Below are 19,491 nucleotides of genomic sequence, written 5' to 3' on the forward strand. Positions count from 1 at the left end.
ATTAATTTAAATAATGGATTTCTTACATCGATTTTCTAATATTCTTATCTTCTTTCTTATTTGTTGTTTTGTTTATTTATTTATTTATTTTTGTATTGTCCTCTTTATTTCTGGGAGATTTCTTTAACTTACCTCTGAATTTTTTCATTCAATTTTTATGTCATCTTTTTTTTCCTCTCTTACATTCTGATTTTTTCTTTTTATTAATTTTTTTAATGTTTTATTTATTTCTGAGAGAGAGAGAAGGGGAGGGTCAGAGAGAGGGGGAGACACAAATCTGAAACAGGCTCCAGGCTCTGAGCTGGCTGTCAGCACAGAGCCCGACGTGAGGCTCGATCCCACGAACCGTGAGATCATGACCTGAGTTGAAGTCGAACGCTCAACTGACTGAGCCACCCAGGCGCCCCTGATTTTTTTCTTTTTAATAATGTGCTTTTATGAGAGGAGTACCAGATCTTAGTTCAGTGGAGATATTTAATATGATTTCTTTGCGGTCTTCTTCTCTTACCACTACTGCCCCCGTCCTCCTAATTCCCTTGTTTTCCCTTCGTTTATTGTAGTCTTTTCTAACAAGTGTGGTTGGCTTTCCTCAGATCTCTAGTCATCCTGGTCTTTTGTTTATTTAAGAGGTGAGGCACTAGAAAGCTAATTAGAAGCTGCAGGTATCTTTATATACCCGTGTGGGCTTGTACCCGCCTCCCCCCTTCCCCACTTCCCTGTAGGGATGATTGGGTAGCCTGTTAGCATTCTCACTGCAGATACTGATAATAAAATCCGTAGGTCTTTTCTCAGATGATGGTTTAGCTTTTCCAGAGAACGGCCCTTCAATCTCTTGCTTTGGGGATATCAGACTGGCTCCTGGGGTTCTGGACCTGAAGGGTGAGACACTGGAGGCTCTCCCTCTCTGCCATGCACAGTTTCCCTTCATAGCCCTTCATATCTCTCTTCCATGCTGGCGTTTCTAATGTTGCTTCCAGAAGCCATGTTCATTAAGAGTGTACCTTCTAGCTCCTTTGGGGGAGAGTGAGGCACCCTGGGAATCTAACTGCTGCTTATGTAGACTTTCAAACCGTCTCATTTCCCTGCTTTGCCCACTCCCCCCACCCTCACCGTAGCTGATGCCTCCAGCTCCTGATGTTTTTGAGGTGCCTGCAGCTTGTGTCTTGTTGATGCTGCTTTGCAAACACTGAGGTTTGACCATCCTCTGCTCTCTAATGCCCCTCTCTCTGTCCCTGCTTTCTGCGTATGTTGTGGTTCAGAGCTATAAGATGTCTCCTAGTTTTAATTTTTAAAAATGGTGTTTCTGGTTTTTTTTTTTATTGTTTTGTTGATTTTTCAAGATAAAGGAGGAAGAGACATCTTTGCTCTATCATCCTGAAAGTAGAAGTCTTCAGAGCCCTTTGAATAGAGGAGTGTATGAATGAGTAAAAGACTGTAGTCTGAAATAGAGTGAATTGCTTAACCTTGCTTTCACTTCTTTATGACTTTCTAAATCTCTGTGTATCTTTGCTCTACAGAGTCTATGAAGAGTTTTTCAGATAGACTGGCTGGGAGCCGGCTAGAGGCTTACACATTGATTAAAGTGCTGGATAAATGGCATCTTCCCTGCTTGAGCAGCGTTAGCCCCATGGTGACAGGGACAGCAGTGCTGGTACACACTCTGTCTTTACAGTCTGTTCTAGCAGGAGTTTTGAAGACAGTGTCTGCTCATCACGGTCAAGTAAATTCAACTTTGACAAAAGCAAAAGCATTAGAGAGCAACTAACCATGGTCACATTCATCCTTCCTGCCCCTGTGCACCTTGCTTTACCCAGTGATAGTTCATGAGTGGTCTTATCTGGTTGGGTAACTCGTGGAAACTGCCACATTGGAAGTGACAGGATCCAGTGAGCAAGAAGATTCTCCTATTTCCTGGAATTGGCTGGAAACCTACTACTGTGTAGTATTTTAAACAGGGTGAGGTAGGCATGTGAGACATAAACATCTGCTAAGCTACTCGATAAGCTACTTGATATCTGCACTGTAGGTAATTTCCTTTTCTCTTCCTTTTAGTGTTTGAATGTCCCGTCTGTTGGAAGAATTCCCCACTGAAAGGAAGCTCCTGGGCATGCCCAGTCAGTTCTTCCCAACACAGGATCAGTTGGGCAGGGGTCTTAGGGTGAGGAATAGCCATGGCTGGTGTCCTCATGGAGCTGACCCTGGGGTGTGGCCTGGGTGTGTTCTTGGCTACCCAGACACAGAACTCTTCTTATAAAGTGGTTTTCCAGCTTTCATGTGGATTCAGAACTTCCCACTGAACTGCCATAAATTCCTTTCCTGTTAAGTTGCTAATGTCCATTTTGGTTGTTTGTGGTCAAGAACGCAAACTGCACAGACTGGTTATTCTTGCTATTTCCTGGGAGCATCCCTACCAGTAGCAAGACTCTTCTCTGGAAATGGGTAATGGAAAGGTGAAGGTAAACATCCCACTGCCTAGGCTTTTCTGACGGGTTTTAGTGTCTGATTTTGATTTTGGAAAGCTTAGGTCTTCACATCTAGGGTTTAAACTTTGTTCTCTCTCTGTGGAACTGGCCTGTGTGGAGTGCACCAGAAATGAAAATGCGCACATCTACATGAAAGGAAAATATTTACTCCCCTTTCATTTCTTTTCTCCCTTCCTATTAAGGAAAAAAAAAAAGATTTGGATTTTCAAAATATATTTTTATGTATTTTTTATTAAAAATGTTTATTGTAGGGGCGCCTGGGTGGCTTAGTCGGTTAAGCGTCCGTCTTTCGCTTTGGTCATGATCTCGCGGTTCGTGGGTTCGAGCCCCGCGTCGGGCTCTGTGCTGACTGCCAGCTCAGAGCCTGGAGCCTGTTTCGGTCTGTGACTCTCTCTCTCTCTGACCCTCCCCTGCTCACGCTGTCTCTCTCTCTCTCTCCTAGAAATAAATAAAACATTAAAAAAAATGTTTATTGTGGTAAAAACGTATGTTGTAAAACTTATGTGTTACTTACTTTTAAGTGTACAGTTTAGTAGTGTAAAAAATATTCATTGTTGTAAAACAAATATCCAGAACCTTTTCATCTTGCAGAAATGAAACTCTATACCCATTAAGTAACTCTTATTTGTCCCCTCCCCTCCAGAACTTGATAACAATTATTCTGCTTTCTATCTATGAATTTGACTATGTTAGATACCTTGCAGAAATGAAATCATACAAGGGTGGCTGGGTGGCTCAGTAGGTTGAGCATCCGACTTTGGTTTGGTTTATGTCATGATCTTGAGATTCATGAGTTTGACCTCTACATCGGTCTCTGTGCTGACAGCTCAGAGCCTAGAGCCTGCTTCAGATTCTCTGTCTCTCTCTCCTCTGCCCCTCCCCTGCTCTGTCTCTCTCAAAAATAAACATTAAAAAAAGAAGTGAAATCATAAAATGTTTGTCCTTTTGTGACTAATCATTTCACTTAGCATAATGTCCTCAAGGTTTATCCATGTTGTATGTCTTAGACCATTAAGGCTGCTACAACAGAAATGCCACAGATTGGCTATTTTGTAAGTAATAGAAAATCACTTCTCATGGTTCTGGAAGCTGCAAGTCTTAGATCAGGGTGACAGAAAGGTTGGGTTCTGGCAGAGGCGCTCTTCTGATTGCAGAGTGCCAACTTCCTGAAGTGTCCTTACGTGGTGGTGAAAGGGGACAAGTGAGCTCTTTTATAAGGACATTATTCCTATCCTTGAGGCGTCCACTCTCATGACCTGATCACCCCCTAAAGGCCTTTGGGCATCAGGATTTCAACATGTGAATTTTGGGGGGATACCAACATTTAGCCTATAGCACTGAAAGCATGTGAGAACATTTCATTTCTTTTTAAAGCTTCCATTGTGTTTATATACCATATGTCTTGTCTATTCATTTATTGATGGATTGGGTTCCTTCTACCTCTTGGCTATTGTGAATAGTACTGCTTTGAACATGGGTTTGCAAATAATTGTTTGAGATTCTGTTTTCAGTTGTTTTGTATATATATGTTTATACACATATACAGAGAGAGGTGGGATTGTTGCATCATATGGTAGTTCTATTTTTAATTTTTTGAAGAAACATCATTCTGTTTTCCCATAGTGGTTGTGACATTTTACAGCCCCATCAGCAGTGCACAAGGATTCCAACTTGTCTGTATCACCACCAGTACTTGTTTTCTTTTGTTTGTTCCATCTTGTTTGGAGAATACCCATCTTAATAGGTATGAGGTGATATCTCATTGTGATTTTGATTTGCATTTCTTTGATGATTAGTGATGTTGAGCATTTCATACACTTATTGCCCAATTCTATATCATTTTTGGAGAAATATCTGTTCAAGTCCTTTGCCCATTTTTTAATTAGGTTATTTGACTTTTTTTGTCATTCAGGGATTTTTTTTTTATATTTATTTTGAGAGAGAGCGTGTGAGAATGCACACGTGTGCGCCATGGAGGGGTAAAGAGAGGAGACAGAGAATCTCAAGGAGGCTCCATGCTGTCAGTGCAGCATGAAATGTGAGATCCTGACCTAAGCCAAAATCAAGAGTTGGATGCTTAACTGATTGAGCCACCCAGGCACCCCAATGGCAGAAAATTTTTATAGAAAAATACCATTTTGATCATTTTCCATGGGGCAACTTATAAGATTGTTTATATCTTAAAACTGTAAATTACTGTTTTGGTACTTTTAGATGATACGTGTAGAATATTAAATTTGTACCTAAGCATTGGGTCTACTGCTAATCGTAAGTTTATATTAGAGCTGTTGACTAGTTTAAATGATTATGATTTAATAATGATTTGCGGGCCAACTCTGCCTGCCTTTCCTCATATTACCTTGGTTAACTGGAGCCCGAAAGTAGACTAGAGATGGGTTAGATTACTTTTAAGGATGTGCAGAAAGGCTAAATGACCAGCAGTGGTTCCTTGTGGCATCTGTTCTTTCCTGTGAAAGGAGACAAGGAGATGTGTTAGTGTCTTCTTACCATTGGTGGAAGCTTAGAAGAACCCCACAGAGCACCTACATACATTTAGGTGTATGTAGACGTATTGTTTCCAAATGCAGTGTAATGTAAGACTTCTGAGAAGATTGTCTTGGGATAATGTATTTTAAAAGTGTGTTTGGGTATCTTGTTGAAGCACACCGACCCACTTCCCATAATTATCAGTTTTCAAATCCCTGATTCATACATATGATTTTATTTTTTAAAAAATCATGTATTTGAATTTAAATATATTGAATTTGAACACATATATATGTATATATCTGAATATATTGAATTTGAACACACACACACACATCTCGACACATAAATATAAAAAATGACTTTCAGCCAAAAGTCTCATAAGTTGTTGGAAAGAGATATTAAAAGTGATTTTCATACTGAGTTGGTTGTCCAACATTATTGTTGTTGTTTTTTCTTTTTTTCTTAGCACTAAAATGAGTATGGAAGTAGAGAAAATTTGGAAAATGAGAATGAGGAAAGGGGAACAATAAATACTGCCTTTCGAACACAACTGCAAACATTTAGTCAATGCACATTCTCTTTTCTTACAAGTTGATTTAAATTTTTAAAATCACATTTTTTGATCATATTATATATACCATTTTGTGCCCTGCTTTGTTCTCTAATAAAAATAGTTTCCATCTCATTGTAAGCCTAATTTTTAGAGGTTACATATTATTCTGAGGTTGGATGATTATAATGAACTTAATCATTCCCTCACTGTGGGCTATTTAGTTGTTTCCAGTCACTTAGAATAATTGTTTGCAACTGGCAAGCTTTTCTGAAGAATGTTATTTTATAAAGTACATTTTCATTTAAGCTGTTCTACTCTTTTCCTTTCCTTAGAGTCATTTTTCTTTCTTTCCTTAGAGTCGTCTGTCAAACAGCAAAAATATTTAGGGGTATACTGTTAGCAAGATATGAAGGGTTATTGTTCGTGGCCCCAGAATCTGGGTTCCAAGTGAAGAAAAAGTCACTTGGTGAAATGAAAACTAGTAAAAGTTAAAACAAGATGATTATTATATGTATTGCTGCTAAAACCAAAGTTAAGTTTCTTAGGGATGCTCAAAGTTCTAGAATAAAGGTAGCCTATCTGCCCAGAGCAGCATTTGGCTTGAAGATTTTGAGTATGTTGGCAAAGCATATTTCTTAAAAATGTTTATTTATTTATGTTGAGAGAGAGTGTGTGTGTGAGCGAGCATGAGCAGGGGAGGTGCAGAGAGAGAGGAAGACAGAATCCCAAGCAGGCTCTGCACTGTCAGTGGCTTGAACTCACAGACTGTGAGATTGACCTGAACCGAAATGAAGAGTTGGACGTTTAACCGACTGAGCCACCCATGCACTCCCCAAAAGCATATTTTTTTAATAGCAGAAGAAACACTGATATATTGTGGGGCAGGATGCTGGATTTCCATGAATTTTAAGATGGAACAAGACTTCAGAGAATTTCACTTTCATAGGAGCTGCCTCAGAATATATTCTCCAATGTTCTAGATCAGGGATTGGCCCCCTGGTAAATACGTTAGGCTTTTTGGGCCACCAGTTCTATGCTGCATTTTCTTTTTTGGTTTGGTTGTCTTTTGTTTTATTTCCTAACCATTTAAAAATGTCAACACCACACTCAGCACAGAAGCCCTTCCATAGTTTACCTCTGTTCTAGATGGTCCCTTCATATTTCCTCCACCTCCTGGGGTTCTTTAGTGGTCACATTTGCGAAATACAGGAGTAGCTGTTTTCCAGGTCTCCATGAAAACAAGTATATTCTCTGGCAGGATGGATAGATGGACTGGAACGTAGGGATAGAATTTTGGCCTCTGTGGAAGCATGACTGGCAGTGATTTTGTTACTAGAACTCTGTTTGGAGTTAATAAGGAAAAGAAAAAAAAAAAAAGGAAACTAAAGATTAAAAATTTTCATTATTATTCACAGGAGATTGTGCTCTGTTTCTAAAATCTGGATGTTATGGGGCACCTGGATGGCTCAGCTGGTTAAGCATCCAGCTTTGGCTCAGGGCATGATCTGCAGTTGTGAGTTCAAGCCCTGCATTGGGCTGTTTGCTGTCAGCACAGAGCCCACTTCAGATCCTCCGTCTCCCTCTCTGTCTCTGTCTCTGTCTCTCTCTCTCTCAAAAATAAACATTTAAGGGGGGGAGGGGGGGATGGGCATGGAGGAGGGCACTTTGGGGATGAGCACTGAGTGTTATGTAGAAACTAATTTGACAATAAACTATTTGTAAAAAAAAAAAAAAAGTTCAAAAAAATAAAATAAAATAAAATAAAATGTTTAAAAAAAAATAAATAAATAAAAAATAAACATTTAAAATACGAATGTTATTTATGTAGGCTTAATGACTACATCATCACATGATATTTAAGGCAAGGCCCTGACAGTTACCCAAACTCATTTTCTTTCACCTCAGTACCCACTTGGTTACTAAATCCTGTGACTTTTATCTCCTATAGAATTCTGCCCTGTTTCTCTCTCTATACTCAGCTCAAATGGGCCTTCTTATTGAGCCTTCTCTGATTAACGAGGGCTCTGGTAATCACTAACCCTCTCCCCAGGTCCAGCAAATCTGTGCCTCATTCTTATTATGACCTCTATATCATAACATTTGTTTTTCATGTCTTTCCCTTCTGCCAATCTCTGAGCTTCCTTGTGCTCACCTCAGCAGGCTCTGTGGCATATCTATCTTAGTATCTGCATATGTTAGGAACCCAGAACATGCTTATCAAAAATTAGTCCTGTGAATGGATGAATGGCTATACAGATGTTTTCTGCGGAGCAGGTAGCTAACCTGTTCTGTTGGGTCCCGCCTTGTCAGTTCTGAGTATTTGCATTCCCACTTTATTAATAAAAGTCAAATGTCTCAAAAGGAAGCTTTTTGGACCTTCTTCTAAATTTTACAATGAAATCTATTTGGAAAATCACCTCTGTTAGAAATTCACCTATCCCGCAGGTAGAATTTTCTTAAGGGACTTAATCTGAGGGGCCCCTGGGTGGCTTAGTTAAACGTCTTACTTCAGCTCAGGTCATGATCTCAGTTTGTGAGTTGGAGCCCCTGCATCGGGCTTGCTGCTGTCAGTGTGGAGCCTGCTTCTGATCCTCTGTTCCCCCTTTCTCTGCCTATCCCCCGTTTCTCTCTCTCTCTGTCAAAAATAAACAGTAAAAAAAAAATCTGAATATGAAGATCTCTATTCCAAAGCCTTCTTTCTAAAAGATAACTTATCTAATCAAGGAGAATCTTCAAATGTTTTACTGTAAATAATCTTATATGACATCCTCACAGATACTAGGAAAGGAAAAAGGTTGGGTGGTGGGGAAAGGGGCGATATAAATTCCTCTTTATCACTTGCAGATCAGCTGTATGCCCAGAAGCATAACAATTTAATTAGATATTCTTTGCAGTTTTATCTCTTTTATATAGCTGTAGTTTTTATTCTTCTGTCTATAAATGTTTAATCTCCCATTTTCACCTCACTGAGATGTTTGCCGCAGTTTTCTACAGTGATGAATCCCTGGGACACGTCTCATGAAAACGGTGGCTTGTGCTGTGAATATTGAAGACCTTCATCCAGACAGGTTGAGGCTGCCCCAGTTGCATGTTTAATAGGAGATCTTAAATAGTGTCCACATGGGTGGTTTTCTCTCTGTTAAAATGTTTCTCTTTCTGAGTGTATGCAGTTAGACTTAATGAAAAGAAAACGAAACTATTAGGACACTAAGGGCATGTTAATACTCTCAATGTTACAGTGGTAAAGGAGGGTCAAAAGTGAAGTCACTTTTCCTCTGCCCTTTCTTTATATGCACCGTCCCCTGGATTCCCATGAGATACACTGTCTTGTTAGGTTCTTCTTTGTAGTTCTCTGAATTATCACCATCCTGTGTGAATATACATAGTGCCTGTATTCCTTGATTTAAAAATTAGACTGCACTTGTTTCTTTGAAAGATGAAGAGAAATTTGCATTCTTACAGCTTCTCTTATTTCCCTCATGTAAAGATTATAGCAGTCACATTCTCCTCTGTGACTGTAATAACTATTATAAAATATATAAACATACTTAATATGTATTTTGTTTTAAAGATATTGGTATCTCTTTTGAGCTGTTTAGTTGTGTGAGCAGTCATAGAGGAGGGTATGTATCTATTTTACTAAATCCCTGTGGCTTAAAGGAGAGTGACATGAATGTCAATAGCCAAGAGATTCTCTTAATATTAGCCTTTTCACTTAACTCCTCTGGGTATTTCTTAAAATGTTATTGCTGGTTCCTTTTCCTGTGTTCAGAAACAGTTTTTTTCCCATCGAGTTTCAGTTGGTGCCTGGGTAGATGTATCCTCTTCCCCTGCTATCTTGTACTAGTATGGTCAGAAATGTTAAACATGAGGGTCGCCTGGTGGCTCAGTCAGTTGAGCGTTTGACTTTGGCTCAGGTCATGACCTCTCGGTTCGTGGGTTCGAGCCCTTCATTGGGCTCTGTGCTGACAGCTCAGAGCCGGGAGCCTTTTTCTGATTCTGTGTGTCCCTCTTTCACTGTCCCTCCCCTGCTTGCATTCTCTCAAAAAGAAATAAACATTAAAGAAATTTTTTTAAAGGAAAAGAAATGTTTAACATGAATTAGAAATTTTAAATCCTGTGTTTTGGGCTTACCCATATTTGGTGTTTGGCACAGAAATTGCTGAATGAAGCTGTTTCAGACAATACGTCTTACATACTGTACCAGGATTGGAACTGTCAACTATTTTTTCCTTCTGTGTCAAGATTTTATAAAATAGAACATAGTATTAATGGTCCTTAACCACTAAGTCAAGATATTCTGCTCAGAGGCTACCCTCAGGCTTGAAAGGAATTTTAGGAAGAGGGAGCCTCTGCCCATTTCCACGAGCAGCTGCAGTGATTCTTGCAGTCTTAAAAAAACATTTTTTTTTAAATTTTTTTCTTCTTCTTTTGGGTAGACCAGATTTGCTTTCACTTATTTAGAACCGATTGCTGCCACCATTTCCTTGTAGGCCATGTATTGTTTTTATTCCCCACAGCCTCCTGTTTGGATATGCCCGTGGCATGTGGAAATAATATGAATCTGTCACTTGATTGTCATTGACTTAGCGTGGGAAGCGGTACAGCTTTACAGCATGGCTGCTGTGGGTTTCCTCCCTGTTCTCTTAGGGAACACTAAAAGGGCAAAGAACTTTAAGGTCTTTGTCTCAAATGCTGGTCTAGTACATAATTGTCTAATCATGGTGTACGGGTAATATACTTAAGTAAGCTCTGTGGAAGAATGAGACTATTGTGCACTTTATCTGTTATAGATTTTATCATGAACTCATAAATTCTCTTAACATTGGTTTTTCCTGGAATGCAAACAGAAGTATAGGTGACAGAAGCTTCCCCCCATCTTAACAGCTGTTTAGCTTGCTTTATTTTTCTTAAAACTGCAGCATTTAGAGAGATGGTCCATTAGTAACAGCACTCAGTTATGTTGATACCTACATAGTCCAGAAATTTCTCTTTTCATAAGCAGTTAGCACTAGAAACAAAGCGAGTTTTTCATCTTTTGTCTTATATGTCATAGAAATGTGCCAGCTTCTAAAACTGGGCGATTTTTATCTTAAATATGCTTTGTCTGTTTGTACCCTTCTCCAAAGGTGATATTAACTGATCATTATATTGTAAAGTTACAGAAGGTTGATTTGCCTGAAACATATAATTGGCAGATGTGTATTTATAGACATGTCAGAGAGAGCATATTTAACTATAAGGAATTCAGCAATCGCTTCTGAGCCTTTTGGCTAAGATCAAGTGTAGGAATTCAGCAAGCCTATTTAGTAACTTTATAGTGAGTTTTTAAAATACGTTGCTTTTAACTTTGCAGTACAAAGTTTTTAAAAATAGAAGCCTGATAAGTGAAATGAATTTAATAAGAAAGTAGATCTTTCTCTTACATTGGTGAATGCCTAAGGCCATAAGAACTTACATCTTAATAGGACATGATTTTAAAATTTCTAATACTATTTTACTCTTAAATTATTTCAGTCATACTGTTTAATGGATTATCTCTGAAAGGGAGTATTAACAATTAAGAAATCCTATATTTTAAATTATCAATCACCTACTCTGCCTAAATATGACAAAAATAATTTAACCTTTTTACACTTTGAGATTCATCAGACTTTTATAAATATCAGAAAATAAAATTTTACATAATTTTGAAAAACCCAGAGATTACCTAAAACATATAACATCAGTCATTTATTAGCAAATACAACTCATTCATCTGCTTAACAAAGATTATTGGTAATCTAGGGTGTGTCAGGTACTAGCCTAACATTCACTCTAAAAATTATTTCTTTTCAATTATTCTGCTTTTATTTTATTTTTAAAAAATTTTAAAGGTTATTTATTTATTTTTGAGAGAGAGAGAGTGAGTAGGGAAGGGACGGGGGGGGCGGGGGGCGTGGAGGGAGAGAATCCCAAGCACGCTCCGCACTGTCAATGTGGAGCCCAGTGTGGGGCTTGAACTCACAAACAGAGAGATCATGACCTGAGCCGAAAACCAACAGTCGGATGCTTAACTGACTGAGCCACCCAGGTGCCCCAAATTTGCTATTTTCTTAAAGGAAACTAGATTATTCTGCTCCATTGCTCGGAACCCACACATGATTTCCTTTTATACTTAAGATAAAATTCAAAATCTTTTTCTTGGTCTTACATAGTCTGACATGTACTTAATTCCTGTCAGACCTGCCAGCCTCACTCCTCGTCAGTGCTGTTGCCTGTCCTGAATCCCCTGGTCAGCTCTACTCATCCTTCAGATTTCAGCTTAAAATGCCATTTTTGAAGAGGGTTTTTGCTGAGCCTCCCTCTTCAGATGGATTGGTCCTTCCCAGTATGTCAAGAAAGGCCTCTCTTTAGAGGGGAACTGTATTGGGCCAGATCCTAAATGGCAGAGGAAGCTACCACCTGAAGACCTACAGAAGGAACAGCAAGTACAAGCCCGAGGTTGAGATGATCATGAATTAAAATCAAGCTGCCTTCAAAACCACATGAAACTCAACCTGCTAAAGCATTTGAACAAGAGAGCCTCCATACAGAGTGGAATAATTCAAAGACTCCTTATCACTGAGGCATCCTTTGCAAGAAGCAAATCTCCATTCTGTAAGTCATGGTCTCTCATTTAGATTGCTGGACAGATTTCAAGAGTATTTGCGATGCCATTGGCTTGGCTCAGCAGTGGATTCATTAGGGCTCAGTGACTCTGGTAATACGGGTGTCCCATAGCTGCTTTCCTCTTGGCCAAGAAGCATCACAGAGGACAAAAAGCCTCAATTTCAACATCAGGGCGAATTGGCCCCAAATCTCAGCTTTTCACGGATTGCCTATCGAACATGGGCACAGTATTTCTTTACTCTGAGCCAGTCTTCAACCTGATAGTCTGTGGTGAGGATTAAATGAAGTATTGATTATAAGGCGCCTGGCCTAACGCAGATGGCTAAATATGATTATGATCATTGTCTGCCTGCAATATTTATCCTTAGGATCAAGTTATCAAAGAAAGGGACTTTTACAGATTTTAAGACTGCTTTACATCAACTTAGAAACCATACAGTAATATATATGCAAACTTGAAAAGAAATAATTGATGAACCTATTGGCCAGAATTTCTTAATGGCTTCTCTTGTGAAAGTAGGAATTGAAAAATGATTCTGTGTCTGAGGCAAAGATAAATGTTATGGAGAATCTACTTGCCTCTAGTTTTTATTTGATCTTTTTATTCTCTCTGAAGATACAGTCTGAAAGAATGTGGCAAACTTCAAAAGCAGAATAGAAGCACTTGCATTGACACATGGAGACCTTTATGGCTTTCTGTTTACCCAGTGATTTTTTTTAAAGCTCTAGATAACAAAATATCAAGAATGGAATTGGGAGTCAGCCTTTCCTATTGATGCACTAGAGTAAAACCCTGAGTGATTTCACACGAATGTTAGTTTGGCACATGAGGGAAAGGGAACGTGTTCCGATTTCACTTGTGTTGTCAGTGTTTTACATTTCAACCCTATCACAGGCCTTGCATTAAAAACATGCTAAGCTCATCGTCATACTTAGAGAAAATTTTATGCTCAAGCAGAGCAAATCCAGTAGATTTAGATAGCTCTTCCCTGGCCTGGACGGAGCAATGGTACATTTTTTTTGTTTCCATAATTTTTCAAAAGTACCACATACCGATAATTATTTGCTTTTGTTTATTGTCTCTTCCTCTTTTTTCTAGGATTATGACAGTTTTTTTGAATCAAAGGAAAGCAACACAGTCTATTCGTTCTTAGGCCTGAAATCACGGTTGGCATCAAAGGTAGGTAAAATTTTCTCTTGTTTTAAAATTCATCTTTCTTGAATTGTCCTTTGGGGTTGAGATTGAAGGTGTTAGAGGAATGCACACGTAGTCTCCTAAATTTTTAGGTTTCACTTTCTCAAATGCACACTTAGGGGCTGCCCAGTGTAAAAATGCACAAAGCTCAGGTTTGTTTTTTTTTTTCCTCCGATTTTCAATTGCTGTTGTACATTAGAGTTTATTTTTATGTATAATTTATTTTACTTCCACTCTACTCCCTTTTTCCAGGAAGAATTTAAGGGAATAGGTGCTTTTTGTTTTAAAGTGCATTTACATTTTTGAAACTGCAGAATCAAAGCCATATTTTTAACGTTGTTTTGCACATTTAACTCATTTACATTGGAAGGGAGATGGTCTTCTTGAAATGGTCAACTTGAAAAAAACATTACAGTTCCTAACCTAATCAAAATGTTTTTTGAAGCTACTTTATTATGTCATGTGTCTTTTATGGAACATAAAAGGCTCAAGCTTTTCTAATATTTAGACCAGAAGTTATTTATATACATTATTATAACTTTGTGAAGCACATAGATTTCACTTTCAAAATAAAAAATAGCATTTCTTTATGAAATAAGATAGTATTTTGATTATTCTCCCTTTAAAAAATACTATTTTTTTTTTCTGATCATGAAAGTAGCCTAGGTTCCTTTAGAAAGATTAGGATAATACACAAGTATAGAGTAGAAAGTAAAAATCACCCATTATTCCACCACCCAGAGATAAGCATATTAACTTTTTATGTGTGTGTTTCCTTGTAATCTTTATAAATACAAAGCAGTTGAGGTTTTGACTATATTTCAGGTTGAGACTGATGGGGCGCCTGGGTGGCTCAGTCGGTTAAGCGTCTGACTTCGACTCAGGTCATGATCTCATGGTTCGTGGGTTTGAGCCCCGCGTCGGGCTCTGTGCTGACAGCTAGCTCAGAGCCAGGAGCCTGCCTCGGATTCTGTATCTCCCTGTCTCTTTCTGACCCTCCCCTGCTCATGCTGCCTCTCTCTCAGAAATAAATAAAACATTAAAAACAAATTTTTTTAAGTTGAGACTGAATTCTAAAATGTCTATTTTTAACACTGAATTGAAATGAGAGTACATTACTGGGTACTTTGATGTTTGTAAGTAACAGGTCTTTTGAGACTACCCAGGATTTGTACCATTTCTGTAACACCTATGGAAGGAAAGCAGAGACCATCAATAATCTAAAATATACACCAGCACCTGCAATTCAGAGCCGATGTGAAATCCTGCTTTGTTTTTGCATTAGTAAGTCCACAGATGGTTGTGGGTGGTTTCCATGCATATGTTTTAAACAGTGGTAAAACCCACGCATTTAATATTTAAAGGTTCTTAAAACTATTTTTAGAAAGATGGAACATTGGAATACTTGTTAGGAAAATTGTAGTATTTTTATAACATGTCTCATCCAAAGATATTAAACAATCCAGATTTATCTTCAAAGAACTGGAAAAAACTGGGGTGGGAGTAACTAATGGACACATAAATCTAGTGGACATTATTATCTATGCAAAAACCCCTTAAAAAAATACTGTGTGCTTGCCATCTTTGTTCTCGTTTTGCCTGAAGATGTAGATTCCTTAGAAACTTGAGGGCTGACTTTTTAACTCTTTAAAAATATTTACTCTCATAAATTTCTTAGAAAGCCTATGATCTGTAAAACACAGGTTTTCACATGACTTGTGGTCATAGTATTAAAGTTGGTCCTGATGTCATTGACATTTACTTAATTTCAGTAGACCATTCCAAAGGCATCAAAGGCCCTGCGCAGCCCCACCCATTCCATCCACCATATGCAGGCCCCCAAATCAGTCCTATGAGCAGGAGCACATGGAAGTAGAGCACAAGTCCATGGTGCAGTGTTTGTACCACCCACCCTGTCTTGTGAATCATTCAAGGCCTTAATGGTTCATAGCAGCTCACACTTCATCTGCATAAGGGAGAAAGAAAAAAAATCTTTAAGAGTAATTCATCCTTTTTGACCTTCCTACTTATTAAAAATCATTTTTTAACGTTTATTTTTGAAAAGAGAGAGCATGAGTGGGGGCGGGGGGCAGAGAGAGAGGGAGACACAGAATCCAAAGCAGGCTCCAGGCTCTTGAGCTTTCAGCACAGAGCCCAGTGTGGGGGCTCCAACTCATGAACCGTGAGATCATGACCTGAGCCAAAGTCTGACGCTTAACCGACTGAGCCACCCAGGCATCCCTGCGTTTTTTGTTTGTTTGTTTGTTTTTCTTTGCCTTCGTAGTAATATACACTCAGCCCACAGTCCACACTCAAAGGACTAGACAGAGCCTTCAGAGGTGTAATATACTAAAAGGTGGGAGTCCCCTTTTCTGCTTTCCTTCCCTACCCTCTCTGTAGTACACGTACATAAACAACAGGGCTAGAGAGCCTGCCAAGGAACATATAAAAACGCCGTTAGTATCTGTGATTGCTCTTACGCAGTGAGATAGAAGAGAGATGGTAGGAAAAGAACGTTCACAACTTCTTAAGATGGTACCTAAGGGAAAAGGAGGCCTTTTCACCAATAATGTTTAGGCGGAACACCATCAAGTTTGTTGTTTAAATAGGCTCAAGGCAGGGCCTGGAGAAGTTTCTGCTTTTGGATTCCTGCCATTCAGGGGTGATCTTCAAAATATATAATAAGTAGTAAATGCTGGGCACTGACCAGCCCGAGCTAGCTAGAGCAGGTCTCAGAAGCCCCCCCCTTCGCCAGGTGTCTGTGTTGTGGTCAGAGGTGGCATTTGGGGAGTTGGGGCAGCACTTATTTTGGCCATATGGGTGCTGTTCTTCAGCTCTGCAGGCCCCCTGGGTGGAGGGCCCACACACGCCTCACTCAACCTGGGTACGAGAGGAAGCGTGCAGTCTCTGAGTCTGAGAGCAGTCTCCGCAGTCACCGGAAACATGTGACTTCATTCCACTTTTCTGTGTGGGAGGTCAGGTGGGATGTCTTCAATCTGTGCTGATCCTGAAACCTAGGATTTGCACTCATCAGTCACGTGGGGGTGACATGATTTCCAACATCACCGTTCCTGACATTTAAAATGTCTTTGCCAGGGTGAATTTTCTTGTCAACCCAATGCAGTAACTTTTTTCTTTCTTTTTTTAAAATAAATAGACAGAATCTTAGAGAAGACAAGTGGAAGATGACGGAGATGCATTTTGGAGCACCCCCTGGTACTCAGCACACACCTGCTTACCTAATGCATCACTGTGACTAAAACCACATGTATCATCAGTAACTTTGCTTGCCATGGAAAAGGTGTTTTTGGAAAACATGGGTATAATGGGGGATTGCATGATTGCTTAAAACCAAATCAGGACTGTGGTGAGGTTTTTGTTATTTTCAGAATTGCCTGCAGCTGCCTCATTCACCTGGCGGTACTAGATTACCTGTTACAGGTGTGCTTCCTTAATGACTGAAAGATAAGCGGGTGGCACCACTGGAGAGAAAATGTTGGATCTGCCCTAGGCTGTATTTGATGCCAGTATTTTTCAGACTGGCCTCTCTTTAGGCTGCCTGGATTGTATCCTTGAAATTAGTTTGCCAGGATATTAGAAATCTTTTAATCAGAAAGGACAAAAAGCAATGCTAGTTGACAAAGACCTGAAAAATTTGCTGCAAAAATCACAAATGTCACTATCCCGGTGATCTGTAATGGCACCTATAGACAAAGTTAAGTGTTCTGGCCACCTTTGGTAATGGATACTCTTCTTTCCAAAAATCTTCCAAATTCCTACAGATGTTTCCAGAAATCACTGCTGCAACAAGGTGTGATTGGGACCAAGTTACAGGGATAAAAATAGTTGCTATTTTGGAAAACAGAGGCTTCTTTATCTCTTGTAGGGGAAAAGTTTCATTTAAATACATAAGACAGCTTAAGAGGTCTATTTTAGGAGGCGTACAAATTAATTAGATAGTAAATTTTAGGGAAATTATCTGACTCATGTCTGAAGGGATTTTCAGCTCTAGCAACTTATTTATGCAAAAGTAGCATATTTTTAAAATGCAGCTTCCCTAACTAACAGCTGCTTATTCTATTTTGTGAATGGATTATATTTTTTTGAGAAAAGGAAGATCTTGGCTGGATATATTTTGTGAACCCTTAATGAGGTATACTAAAAAATACTAATGTTGTGGTACAATTTTTTTCCTGTGTTGCTTTTCAGTGAACCTCCAACTTTGCTCATATCTTTGGCCAGTGTACAGTCCCAGATTTTTCAGAGTAATGTAGATAGGTGTTCTCATTCCGTGTATGGCTTCCGGTGGGCTTTCAGAACAGTGTGAGAAAGGGGCTGTCAGAGAGTAACTCTGAATTTTATTTGGCATCTAAAAATCTCTGCTCCCTTTGGAGTGGGTGCTGAACATTGTTTACTTCGTTAGGGCAGAGGCTACTTTTCTCCATCCTTGTCCCTGCTTATAGTCTTTAGAGCTTTTAATTGCCAAACACATAAGCAGGCTTAAGTAGGATAAATTCCAAGAGGGCTGCCTAAAGTATTCTGCTATTCTTAGCATGCGGGACCTGTTGGTCAGATTCTGAGCAGGATGTAAGAAATTGAATATAAGATTAAAGCCCTGTCACATGTGTTGTTTCATCCTCCAACTAACTAAATGTGGCCTACTCTAAAGGACTTGTTGAATGCTAAAGCTGAAATCCCAGCCTGAGATTTGCAGCCCAGGACTACAACCAGAAGAAAAGCATGCCACAGATTTCTACTTGACTAGAACAAATACATGATCCATGATTTTCTCTCCAAGGAAAACTGTTGTGAAATCATGGGTATTACTGCTTGCCATTATTAAATAAGATCAGGTCATATTCCATTTGCTAAATCCCAGGGACTACCCAGGAACCTTTTTTTGAACTGGATACTGTGTTTGAGTAAACGAGTCTTCTGGTAAGACCTAGAATTTCGTTTGCAGATATCAGCAATTTTAAAAAGTTTAATGCTGCAGTGATCTAAACATTTAGTCTGCTCTTGCCAGTGAGTGCCAAGAACTAACTTGGTAAGATTGAGGCCTTGCAAATGAAATTCTGGGGTTGTGGGATCAACGTGATACCTGCTAGACCAAGACAGCTACTCAGATTTGTCCATCTTGAAACTTTGAGGACCAGAATGGCTCTCCTAAACAGACTAGATGGATAGTAGTGCTAAATTGCTACCAGTGACACACCATCTACCACTCACCCCGCTTTTTTCTTTTGCTTTTCTTTTCTTTTTTTTAATCAGCACAGAAATGGAGAGACCAGCCCTGGCTGGTATTGTACTTGTTATGAGTGAGGTAGAAGCACATGGTATGGCATTTTCTGCAATACCCAGGCTCCACGGAGTACTGACATATTGCCCTCTGGGACCACATTGTGTTCGGAGAATATTGTCTCTTTACTTGTACTGTTTTACCAGCTAAATTCCAAACGTAATGATTCTTGTTCCCTTCTTTAACTAGTTGCCTTTAGATTTGAATATTCACAGTCTTAAAAACCTAGGAAAGAAGCAGGTGGGAATTATAGACATAGATGTACTATCCAAGGCATTTCAAGACAGAATTTTTATTTCCTGTAGTAGGCTTATTGGGACAAAGGAAATGTGCTGCTAAAAATAAAATTATGCCATTTTAAAATTAGATCAAATACAGAGTGCCATCCTGCTAGGTGTATGCAGACCAAAAGAACACTTAGTTGGGGAAATAAATTTTTCCAAATTCTGGTGTTCTATTCAAATCAAAGAAGAGGAAAGGAAGTTTTTCTCTCTCTCAGACTCTGATATATTTTAAATTTGTTTCTGTTTTATAGATTCCTTCAAACATCTAGATGTTTTTATATTACATGAATTTAATAATGAACTAAACTTACTTTTGTCCTTTGTTATTTAAAGGTACCAAAGCCTCTTTCTGTTTTTCTATTTTAGTTTGGTTTTGCTAGATAGGATTTTGCTTTTTCTAGAAATGCTTTTCATTTAACAGCTTTTAAGTGTCAGGGCCTACTTTGATCTGCATAATTATTGTTTTTAGATTTTAATGTGTGTTTGTCTCTAAAGGCATTGGTGAAATCTCAGATTTTATATTCAGCATTAAAAAG

The 19,491-nt window shown here is 38.9% G+C and overlaps 2 protein-coding genes across 6 annotated transcripts in view; one reads left to right on the plus strand and one right to left on the minus strand.

The window, feature by feature from the left end:
• The window catches only part of SH3BGRL2 (SH3 domain binding glutamate rich protein like 2), a 62,213-nt gene extending 42,952 nt beyond the window's left edge, over positions 1–19,261 (plus strand). The window contains exons 3-4 of the mRNA XM_039216420.1: positions 13,277–13,357; positions 16,530–19,261. Coding sequence (XP_039072351.1) covers positions 13,277–13,357; positions 16,530–16,541 — 93 coding nt within the window. The 3' untranslated portion in view covers positions 16,542–19,261. The remainder of the gene's footprint in view (positions 1–13,276; positions 13,358–16,529) is intronic.
• LOC120219597 overlaps positions 1–19,491 on the minus strand; it is a 54,854-nt gene that overhangs the window by 5,523 nt on the left and 29,840 nt on the right. For 2 of the 5 annotated variants that reach the window (XR_005525319.1, XR_005525318.1), the window contains exons 3-4: positions 6,662–6,866; positions 4,843–4,951 (exon numbers count right to left, since the gene is read on the minus strand). The gene's annotated coding sequence lies outside the window, so the exon portion shown is untranslated. Of the gene's footprint in view, positions 1–2,890; positions 2,922–4,842; positions 4,952–6,661; positions 6,867–19,491 lie in introns of those variants that run through there. The other 3 variants (XR_005525322.1, XR_005525320.1, XR_005525321.1) reach the window with 2 other exon arrangements.

This window comes from Hyaena hyaena, unplaced genomic scaffold (assembly GCF_003009895.1).
Source record: "Hyaena hyaena isolate Hyena2069 unplaced genomic scaffold, ASM300989v1 scaffold_633, whole genome shotgun sequence".
NCBI lineage: Eukaryota > Metazoa > Chordata > Mammalia > Carnivora > Hyaenidae > Hyaena > Hyaena hyaena.